This window comes from Entelurus aequoreus, linkage group LG15 (genome assembly GCF_033978785.1).
Source record: "Entelurus aequoreus isolate RoL-2023_Sb linkage group LG15, RoL_Eaeq_v1.1, whole genome shotgun sequence".
In the NCBI taxonomy this organism is placed as follows: Eukaryota; Metazoa; Chordata; class Actinopteri; order Syngnathiformes; family Syngnathidae; genus Entelurus; species Entelurus aequoreus.
In genome coordinates, this window is record NC_084745.1 from 4346978 (window position 1) to 4359033 (window position 12056).

Below are 12056 nucleotides of genomic sequence, written 5' to 3' on the forward strand. Positions count from 1 at the left end.
GCGAATAGATGCGGAACAGAGCGAAGGACAGACGGCTCATCGGCTGCTGGATCGCTGGCCTTCACGGCCCTTTAGGCACTATTTTATACAACTGTTTCTTCTATTTGTCAGCATATACGTGTCAAGTGTAAAGATGGCGCAGACAGACACGAAGAAGATCTTCTTTGAGAACCTGTCTGGCGCGGGAAAAGCCATCGCGGTGCTGACCAGCGGAGGTGATGCTCAAGGTAAACTTCATCAAATATGACATTGGAGTCTAAAAATGTACTTTATATTCACCATTCTAACCTCGTCAAATAGCGACGTTTGAGTCTGAATATTAACAAGTGATCAGCAGCTACTGTAAGCAAGTGTAGTGTGACGCATATATTCATTCATTGTGGACTAGCTAGCATGCTAACCTGACATAAAGTCATGGAGGTGCTATCTTGCTACATATAAAGTGAGGTGCTATGTTGCTACATATAACGTGAGGTGCTATGTTGCTACATATAAAGTGAGGTGCTATGTTGCTACATATAAAGTGAGGTGCTATGTTGCTACATATAAAGTGTCATGAATGTGCTATCTTGCTACATTTAAAGTGAGGTGCTATGTTGCTACATATAAAGTGTCATGAATGTGCTATCTTGCTACATATAAAGTGAGGTGCTATGTTGCTACATATAAAGTGTCATGAATGTGCTATGTTGCTGCATATAAAGTAAGGTGCTATGTTGCTACATATAAAGTGTCATGAATGTGCTATGTTGCTGCATATAAAGTGAGGTGCTATGTTGCTACATATAAAGTGAGGTGCTATGTTGCTGCATATAAAGTGAGGTGCTATCTTGCTACATATAAAGTGAGGTGCTATCTTGCTACATATAAATTGAGGTGCTATCTTGCTACATATAAAGTGAGGTGCTATCTTGCTACATATAAAGTGAGGTGCTATCTTGCTACATATAAAGTGAGGTGCTATGTTGCTGCATATAAAGTGAGGTGCTATGTTGCTGCATATAAAGTGAGGTGCTATCTTGCTACATATAAAGTGAGGTGCTATCTTGCTACATATAAATTGAGGTGCTATCTTGCTACATATAAAGTGAGGTGCTATCTTGCTACATATAAAGTGAGGTGCTATGTTGCTGCGTATAAAGTGAGGTGCTATCTTGCTACATATAAAGTGAGGTGCTATCTTGCTACATATAAAGTGAGGTGCTATCTTGCTGCATATAAACTGAGGTGCTATCTTGCTACATATAAAGTGAGGTGCTATCTTGCTACATATAAAGTGAGGTGCTATCTTGCTACATATAAAGTGAGGTGCTATCTTGCTACATATAGAGTGAGGTGCTATCTTGCTGCATATAAAGTGAGGTGCTATCTTGCTACATATAAAGTGTCATGGAGGTGCTATGTTGCTACATATAAAGTGTCATGGAGGTGCTATCTTGCTACATATAAAGTGAGGTGCTATGTTGCTACATATAAAGTGAGGTGCTGTCTTGCCACATATAAAGTGAGGTGCTATGTTGCTACATATAAAGTGTCATGGAGGTGCTATGTTGCTACATATAAAGTAAGGTGCTATGTTGCTACATATAAAGTGAGGTGCTGTCTTGCTACATATAAAGTGAGGTGCTATGTTGCTACATATAAAGTGTCATGTAGGTGCTATGTTGCTACATATAAAGTGAGGTGCTATGTTGCTACATATAAAGTGAGGTGCTATGTTGCTGCATATAAAGTGAGGTGCTATCTTGCTAAATATAAATTGAGGTGCTATCTTGCTACATATAAAGTGAGGTGCTATCTTGCTACATATAAAGTGAGGTGCTATGCTGCTGCATATAAAGTGAGGTGCTATCTTGCTACATATAAAGTGTCATGGAGGTGCTATGTTGTTACATATAAAGTGAGGTGCTATCTTGCTACATATAAAGTGTCATGCAGGTGCTATGTTGCTACATATAAAGTGAGGTGCTACGTTGCTACATATAAAGTGAGGTTCTATCTTGCTACATATAAAGTGAGGTGCTATGTTGCTGCATATAAAGTGAGGTGCTATCTTGCCACATATAAAGTGAGGTGCTATCTTGCTACATATAAAGTGTCATGGAGGTGCTATGTTGTTACATATAAAGTGAGGTGCTATCTTGCTACATATAAAGTGAGGTGCTATGTTGCTGCATATAAAGTGAGGTGCTATCTTGCTACATATAAAGTGTCATGAATGTGCTACGTTGCTACATATAAAGTGAGGTGCTATCTTGCTACATATAAAGTGTCATGGAGATACTATGTTGCTACATATAAAGTGAGGTGCTATGTTGCTACATATAAAGTGAGGTTCTATCTTGCTACATATAAAGTGAGGTGCTATGTTGCTACATATAAAGTGAGGTGCTATCTTGCTACATATAAAGTGAGGTGCTATGTTGCTACATATAAAGTGAGGTGCTATCTTGCTACATATAAAGTGAGGTGCTATGTTGCTACATATAAAGTGAGGGGCTATCTTGCTAGTGATAATGTGGTGACATTAGTGTTTCCTTGTCCCAAGTGACTGTTCAATTCCTCCCCCAGTTCAAAATATAAAACACAGCACTGCGGGTTTTGTTTTTGGCAAACAGCTGCGAGTTGTGGGGAAAAACCGCTTCTAAAAATATTTGAAATATCAATATTTACCCTTGTGGTGGATTCCATTTGAGGTTTGCAATTCCCGAGTGTGCCTGTGGTGTATCCTGTGTGGTGTCGTGGTGTATCCTGTGTGGTGTTGTGGTGTATCCTGTGTGGTGTTGTGGTGTATCCTGTGTGGTGTTGTGGTGTATCCTGTGTGGTGTTGTGGTGTATCCTGTGTGGTGTTGTGGTGTATCCTGTGTGGTGTTGTGGTGTATCCTGTGTGGTGTGGTGGTGTATCCTGTGTGGTGTTGTGGTGTATCCTGTGTGGTGTGGTGGTGTATCCTGTGTACGTGATGGTGATGACGTCAGAGAGGAAACCCTGGTCACGTGCACACTCCCTCTCGTCTTAGCATCTGACTGGCAGAGTTGTTGCCTTTGTGGGTGTTGCACAAGGGCTGTGTCATGTAACTCACACTAACCATCCAGACTAATGTCATTACCAAAGCAGTGAAGTTGTCACGTTGTGTAAATGCTAAATAAAAAGAGAATACAACAAATCCTTTTCAACTTATATTCAATTGAGTAGACTGCAAAGACAAGATATTTCATGTTCGAAATAGAAAACTTTGTTCTTTTTGCAAATATTAGCTCATTTGGAATCTGATGCCTGCAGCATGTTTCAAAAAAGCTGGCACAAGTGGCAAAAAAGAGTGAGAAAGTTGAGAAATGCTCATCAGGCAAATTGGGAACAGGTGGGTGCCATGATTGGCTATAAAAGCAGCTGCCATGAAATGCTCAGTCGTTCACAAACAAGGACGGGGCGAGGGTCACCACTTTGTCAACAAATGCCTGAGCAAATTGTTTAAGGACAACATTTCTCAAGCAGCTATTGCAAGGAATTTAGGGATTCCACCATCTACGCTCCGTAATGTCATCAAAAGGTTCAGAGAATCTGGAGAAATCACTGCACGTAAGCGGCAAGGCTGAAAACCAACATTGAATGCCCGTGACCTTGGATCCCTCAGGCGATACTGCATCAAAAAGCGACATCAGTGTGTAAATGATATCACCACACGGGCTCAGGAACAGTTCAGAAACCCACTGTCAGTAACTACAGTTGGTCGCTACATCTGTAAGTGCAAGTTAAAACTCTCCTATGCAAAGCCAAAGCCATTTATCAACAACACCCAGAAACACTTCGCTGGGCCCGAGCTCATCTAAGATGGACTGATGCAAAGTGGAAAAGTGTTCTACCATCCGGACTGTTCTAGGGTGAAAGTGTAAAAGGCAGCATGTGTGATGGTATGGGGGTGTATTAGTGGTCAAGACATGGGTAACTTACACATCTGGGAAGGCACCATTAATGCTGAAAGGTACATACAGCTTTTGGAGCAACATATGTTGTTACCATGGACGCCCCTGCTTATTTCAGCAAGACAATGCCAAGCCATGTGTTACATCAACGTGGCTTCATAGTAAAAGAGTGTGGGTACTAGACTGGCCTGCCTGTAGTCCAGACATTGAAAATGTGTGAAGGCTAAAATATGAGAAGGGAGACTGTTGAACAACTTAAGCTGTACATCAAGCAAGAATGGGAAAGAATTCCACTTCAAAAATGTGTCTCCTCAGTTCCCAAACCTTTACTGAGTGTTGTTAAAAGGAAAGGCCATGTAACACAGTGGTATAAGGCAAGGCAAGGCAAGGCAAGGCAACTTTATTTGTATAGCGCTTTTCATACACAAGGCAGACTCAAAGTGCTTCACAGACAACAAAGTGAAATGAAAGAAAATAAAAGCAAAATTAAAATGCAGACAATAAAAATAAAAACAGTGCAGACGTTAAAAGTCAAAAGATTAAAAGATTTAGCTGAAAGCTAAGGCGAACATAAAAGTCTTCAGTCTAGTTTTAAAAGTAGTCAGAGTTGGGGAGAGTCTGACATCTTCAGGAAGTTTATTCCAGCTATGTGTTGCATAGTGACTGAATGATGATCTCCCTTGATTTGAGTTTACTCTTGGAACCGCTAACAGATTGGTCTCAGAAGATCTTAGTGATCTAGAGGGCATAAATGATCTAGAGGGTATAAATGATTATTTGCAAAATAAATGAAGTTTCTCAGTGTGAACATGAAATATCTTGTCTCTGCAGTCTATTCAATTGAATATAAGTTGAAAAGGATTTGTTGTATTCTCTTTTTATTTACCATTTACACAACCTGACAACTTCACTGCTTTTGGCTTTTGTAGATAAAAAAGGGAAAATAAGAGACTCTAAATTAGGGGTCCTTAAAGTAGCAGAAGAGGGTAAAAACAAGTTGACTTTTTATTCTTATGTGTTTCATTATACCGTATTTACTTGAATAGCCGCAGGGGCGCTAATTAATTTAAAACCTCCTGTCACTCCGGCGTTTACCGGAAGCCTGCGGGATGGCCGTGCATGCGCTAAGTATTTTAAAACCTCTTCTCACTCCGGCGTTTCCCAAAAGGAATGCAGTAAATTTAGGCGTGCGCTTTGAGTGTGATGTAAGCATACCATCATGAAAAGCACATTTAATAAAAGAAAACGTTATCATGGTCTTACCTGTACTTATAAATGGAGTCCATTTGCAGCTCCTTCTGACCAAAAGCATCGATAACTTGTTTATAGAAGTCTTCATTATTTTCTTTCTTCCGTTTTAAAAGTCTCTCTGTCTCGATGGAGATATTCCTTTAATTATTACCTCCTGATTCCATTGAAAGTCCAGTTTAGAAAACTGTTTTATTTTAGATACCGGTATGTAATCCTCCATGTTAAAAGTTCAGGCAGAGGAAAAAAAATAAAATGTCTTGCTGCGTGTGTTCACTTCTTCTGCAGTACCGGAAGTCGCAAGAAGGATCACTAGCGCGGCAGCGCCCTCTACCACCAGGAGGTTTAATGACTCATACAGTATTTGACACACGCAGCTACGGTATATTAATAAAACATAGCTGCTTACTGTTCTTTTTAGCATACTGTACCGGTATTCAATAGCTTGGACCTTAAATCCTAATGAATAGCTCTTAATCTTTTTTCCTTTGTGCGATTGCAAACTACTGAAAGCAGCTTCCTCCATTTTGAAAATGAGGACAGATAAAGCGTCACTCGTGACGTAACAAATTTGACCCGGCGGAAGTTCTAGCCATATGCTAAATATTTTGCAAAACGAGTTTGACCCGGCGAAAATTATAGACATGCGATAATAAAATTAATATTTTGCGAAACGAATTTGATCCGGCGTCAATAAAGAACCGGCGCCAAGCATGCGTTAATTATTTTGAGAAACGAGTTTGACCCGTCAGTAATTCTAGACGTGCGAATACTATATTCCCTGCGCCAATTCAAGGAAATATGGTATCCATTAAACCATATTGTATTTACAATTCGCAAAGTATGTGAAAAAACTGTTTCAGCATCACAAAATGCCACAAATTCAGTCAGCCATTTTGAATATTCCGAGAGTGACATCACTGGAGTAACACTTCTGCACTCCCTTTTAGGGGGTACTGCACACAACAACCATGATTAACTGTCCCTTGTCCTCTAGTTTCCAGTAGAAAGAATGAGGATATATGCATGAGATGAACACGGTGTCAGAGGGCGTTACGTCTCTAACGCTGCACCAGACAATGTCATTCCTGCAGAATGAGAACCACTAACTTACGCTTTCAATTTTTCTTGGGTTTTTAACTATTCCAGTTTGTCCTTTCCTGTTCTCTATTGCCCTAATGACTTTTGTGTTGCTTAGTAACCACAACCCAAGCCAATTTCGGTGGGGAAAAGGCTCCAGTGTCACTTGTTTGTATCCCCCTCCCCATTCCTCTCAGTTCCCAAATGATCTCAACTCTGACATGTTTTAACCAAGCTGACATTGGCATTCAACTCACACCTCATTTGCACTGACCACCAAAGTAGTGGCATGAGGAGCAGGGAAGCATTTGGACCAGAAATGGTTGCTCGCAAGAGAGAAAAGAGGCAGACAAAAACATGCTACCACAGGGCTGGGCGATATATGGAAGATCCTGGATATATCGCGGGTTTGTCTCTGTGCGATATATAAAATGACTATATGGTGATATTGGAGTATACGTTCTCACGCGGGCATTACACTACAGGCTCTTCTCTCTCTTTCTTGTCTCTCCTTCTCACAGAGACATAAAACAAGCGCACCTTCTTACATACGTAGGTATGTAAGAAGGTAGGTAGCGGCATGGATAAAGTTAGCTGTGGTGCTAGCGGTGCGGTGCGAGTGTTAATACGAGAGAGAGAAGGTGCGAATCTGGTAACAAATGAAGGAAGAATTAATTCCCAAGAAAAACAGCAGGGGGTCCATCGTCTGGCGGTGGTTTGGCTTCAAGCGGGAAGATGTTGAACAGACAACCGTAATATGTCAAGTATGCGGCAAAAGTGTTGCTACAAAACGTAGCAGCACTACTAATTTTGTAGCTTGACTTGAAAAGTCACCCGCTAGAGAATGAAGAGTGCTTGAAACTACACATGTCAACATCTCCGTTCGGTGCCACACCCACAAAATGCCCAAGCAACCATTTCCAGATCCACAGAAAAACAAAAGACAGACTGTGACCATCTCGCAAACTAGATAACATCACGGAGAGGCTTTCTGAAATGCTAATGCAACTTGAGAGCTAGAATGGACGATTAAGATCATTGGAATGTGTCTGATTGCCTGGAAAACAACAACAATCCTTATCTACAATTTGACTCCCTCAAAGGGCTGCAACTTGGACACCGCATGCCCCGAGTCTCCTGGTTTATGTGTGGTGATGTGTATACTGCATGTGCTTATCATGGCCATCAAGTTTTTTTCTCCTGGTCTGACCCTCCCATAGGAGCAACTTTTTTTTTTACTCATATATATTTAATAATTATTAAGTTACTCATTGTGTACACATGTGTTTATTTATGAGTAAAAAGTGTTTATGATATGAAAAAGTGTTATGTTATGAAAAACTCTGCGTCTTCCTAATCCTTTTCGCGGATATGCTGTAATGAAACAACTGGCGATATGTGATGTATTACATTGTAGTTTAATGCATGTTTGAAATAAACCGAGACCAACCAGCCAATTGATTGATTGATTGATTGATTGATTGAAACTTTTATTAGTAGATTGCACAGTACAGTACATATTCTGTACAATTGACCACTAAATGGTAACACCCGAATAAGTTTTTCAACTTGTTTAAGTCGGGGTCCACGTTAATCAATTCATGGTAACCAACCATTCCTCCACCCCCAAGTCCACCTTTTACCACCTTTTACGACCCATCAGCGTTATTGTTCCGTAATTTCGTAATCCGTGTTTCCCTGGCTTCCAGACTCTCCTGAAGGACAGTGCAGCGAAGACACAACAAACTCCCTTCTTGTCTCTCATGGACACACACCTGTTGTTGTTGACTTTGGCGTAGCGACTGCACGGCATCAAGGCCGTGGAACAGACACACACTGCAGCCTTACACACAAACATGCATCCACAAAAATATATGCCACACACATACATACCCCAACCCCCAATCCAACGCCCTCGACGCAAATCCCATAGGGGTAATGAAAGGATGGTCAGCGCCTGAGAGCTGCGGCCTACCATCATGACCCCGCACTCCCTTCCCTCTCTATTGCTAGATATCTCGAGATGTACGTTGTAATATGTATATGTGCTTTGCTATGGAGGTTTTTTCCCCACTCCAGACTGGGCCCCCTTAGGAGCCCAGTCTAAATTGTATTTTTTTACTCATCCTTCCCCAGCGTTTTACCTTTTTCCCATCTTTTACGGGGCGCCTCGTGGCGACCCGTCAGCGTTCCTGTTCTGTAAATCTGTACACTGCTTGTTTGTCTAATCTTGAACGGGTTTGTGCTGAAAACAAAGTTTCGTTGTACTTGTGCAATGACAATAAAGACCTATCCTTATCCTAATGTGTACAATGTACAGTATGTCTGCTCTTCAACGGGTCTGTGCTGAAAAATAATTTTCTTGTACAGTTGAAGTGCAAAGAGAATAAAGTGCCATCCTATCCAAGCTAATTGTACATGTTAAAACATACAAATCCAGACTTTTGATACTTGGTGACATTGTGTTAGTATCCTAACTACTTTTTTGTTAGCATGCTAACATTAGTATATCATTATGCTAACGTTAGCATATTAACTTTTTTTTTTCTCCCCATGTAATTTGTTTTTAAAACAATTGCACAAAAAGCAGCAAGTCAGTCTTCAAGCAGCCCGCGGTCGGGTGTTTACAAGACAAATAGCAGGCTGTGACAGACCCCCGCTGTCGTCTGGGTTCCATGGACCATCAAGGACAGACATTTCTGCGAGCAGGGTTGACTTTCTTTATTTTTCAATAAATTCAGTCTCTCGTCGGGTCGCTTTTCAGCCTTCCGCGTGCCTGCTCGCTCTTCCGCTTGCTTTTCAGCTTGCCTCGTCTGTGTATGCCTCTGGCTCTCCTCTCCGTCTCTGGTGCGCTGCCTCTGCTTCTCCCACTCTCTCTTCCCCGTCGTTCTCTCCTGCAGCCCTTTTACGCATTGCGAAGAGATTATGTGATTATGCCCAGGTGGGCGATCCACGCACCTGATATCGTTCACGGCGTGGATCCCGGCGCGCCCTGCCTCGCTGTCGGTCTGTCGGCCACGCTTCCCCACACAGGCCTTTACAAAATATCTGTGGAAAGTTTCTAGCTAAGTATAACGAGTGTGATGTTGTCTATCTGTGTTGGCCCTGCCATGAGGTGGCCCCTTGTCCAGGGTGTATTCTGCCTTCCGCTTGAGTGCAGCTGAAATATGTTCCAGCACTCCAGCGACCCCCAAAAGGACAAGCGGTAGAAAGTCAAGAGTGCTGGATAGTGTAACTTGTAGATATGTGGGCCATACTTCTGCTTGTGTTCCAACTTGCGATAGAAGTCACTTCTGACACACATAAATAAACACACACATTGTCAATCACATGCTGAGATAAGATGTAATTTCTTTTTCTCCTACGAGTTCTTAATGTCATGTTTTTTGTCTTTCAGGGATGAATGCTGCTGTGCGTGCTGTGGTTCGAATGGGATTGTATGTAGGAGCAAAAGTGTATTTTATACGTGAGGTGAGTCCATGCTGCAGTCCTCGTTCCTGGACCGCAGCAAGTTACATTTGCTGAGGGCCAGTTCCGCTCCGCAGGTCCGAGGAGGCTGCATTGCGCACGCACACACACACACACACACACATACACACCCACACACACACACACACACACACACACACACACACACACACACACACACACACACACACACACACACACACACACACACACACACACACACACAGCCTTTGTCCGCACTCCCTCTGCGTATGTGATGGTGCTCCTTGGCAGGCTTGTTCTATAACCTCGCCTGACAAGGTTTCTCACAGTCCTGCACTGGAAAGGCAGGGAGAACAATCCCTAATATTCCGATAGTCAGGTGACCTCATTTTCTAGGCACACATCATTGATGAATTGGAGCAACCAACTGAAGCGTGGCCAGATCAGAACTCTGCTCCCGCATACACCAGACATGATAGCAACATGTCAGTGTTAAAGGCCTACTGAAATGATTTTTATTTATTTAAACGGGAATAGCAGATCCATTCTATGTGTCATACTGGATCATTTTGCGATATTGCCATATTTTTGCTGAAAGGATTTAGTAGAGAACATCGACGATAAAGTTCGCAACTTTTGCTCGCTGATAAAAAAAGCCTTGCCTGTAGCGGAAGTAGCGTGACGTCACAGGAGCTAGTATTCCTCACAATTCCCCGTTGTTTACAATGGAGCGAGAGAGATTCGGACCGACAAAGTGACGATTACCCCATTAATTTGAGCCAGGATGAAAGATTCGTAGATGAGGAACGTTACAGTGAAGGACTTGAGAGGCAGTGATGGACGTATCTTTTTTCGCTCTGACCGTAACTTAGGTACAAGCTGGCTCATTGGATTCCACACTCTCTCCTTTTTCTATTGTGGATCACAGATTTGTATTTTAAACCACCTCAGATACTATATGCTCTTGAAAATGAGAGTCGAGAACGCGAAATGGACATTTAAAGTGACTTTTATCTCCAAGACAATACATCGGTGACACACTTAGCTACTGAGCTAACGTGATAGCATCGTTCTCAAATGAAGATAGAAACAAAATAAATAAACCCCTGACTGGAAGGATAGACAGAAGAGCAAAAATACTATTAAACCATGGACATGTAACTACACGGTTAAAAATTCTCAGCCTGGTAAGGCTTAACAATGCTGTTGCTAACGACGCTAAGGCTAATTTAGTAACTTAGCAACCGGACCTCACAGAACTATGATAAAAACATTAGCGCTCCACCTACGCCAGCCAGCCCTCATCTTCCCATCAACAGCCGTGCTCACCTGCGTTCCAGCGATCAACGGCGCGACGAAGGACTTCATCCGTGGGTTTGGCGGCAAGCATCAGCTAGGCGTCTGCTATCAGGGTAAGTAGTCCTTGTTGTGTTGCAGTAAGTGTTGTACTTAGCCGCTAATACACCGATCGATCCCACCTACAACATTCTTCTTTGCAGCCTCCATTGTTCATTAAACAAATTGCAAAAGATTCACCAACACAGATGTCCAGAATACTGTGGAATTTTGTCGAAGAAAACAGAGCTTTGTGTATTGTGTCCAATAGGGCCCAAACACTTCCGTGCATTTTATGACGTCACGCGCATAAATCATATCCAAAGGAGATTTTCAACCGGAAGTGTGGCGGGAATTTTAAAATGTCACTTTATGAGTTAACCCGGCCGTATTGGCATGTGTTGCAATGTTAAGATTTCATCATTGATATATAAACTATCAGACTGCGTGGTCGCTAGTAGTGACTTTCAGTAGGCCTTTAAATCTACGTATATAAATCATAATCCAGTGCCAGTCCATACAGTCCTATTTCATGTGGAAAGATTTTCTAGTCTTGATGAGTTTTTCTGTCCATATTCTATATTTATATACTATGTTTGTCTAGGTTTTAAGAATAAGTTATCCGGTTCTTTCCCCAGTTGTAGTATTTAAATGGTGTTCTTTTTTTATTCCAATACATTTCCAGGGATACCAGGGTATGGTGGATGGTGGGGAGAACATAAAGGAAGCCACATGGGAAAGTGTGTCCAGCATGCTTCAAGTGGTGAGTTGTAAGAGCAGGACATGTGACAAGCAAGCATCATCTTGTACTGTATTACTACAAAGGCCCTTCGGGATTTTGCTTTTTTTGTGATTGTTGCAGCCTAAAATTCCTAAACACCTTTTTCAGAAAATTGCAATGTTTTATGGGTTTGTTATCAAGGTTTTAGGTGTTCCTTGTAACTTTGAGTTTGAGTTTATTTGGAACATGCACGCATACAACACGATACATCCCAATTTCCAGTTTCTCTATTCAACATGTT

The 12056-nt window shown here is 41.8% G+C and overlaps 1 protein-coding gene across 6 annotated transcripts in view; it reads left to right on the top strand.

Annotated features, from left to right (window-relative positions):
• Positions 1–12056, top strand: part of LOC133629699 (ATP-dependent 6-phosphofructokinase, platelet type-like) — a 62901-nt gene continuing 50845 nt past the window's right edge. For 5 of the 6 annotated variants that reach the window (XM_062020605.1, XM_062020603.1, XM_062020606.1 and 2 more), the window contains exons 1-3: positions 1–227; positions 9647–9720; positions 11720–11797. In XM_062020605.1, coding sequence (XP_061876589.1) covers positions 134–227; positions 9647–9720; positions 11720–11797 — 246 coding nt within the window. In that variant the 5' untranslated portion in view covers positions 1–133. The remainder of the gene's footprint in view (positions 228–9646; positions 9721–11719; positions 11798–12056) is intronic. The other variant, XM_062020608.1, reaches the window with a different exon arrangement.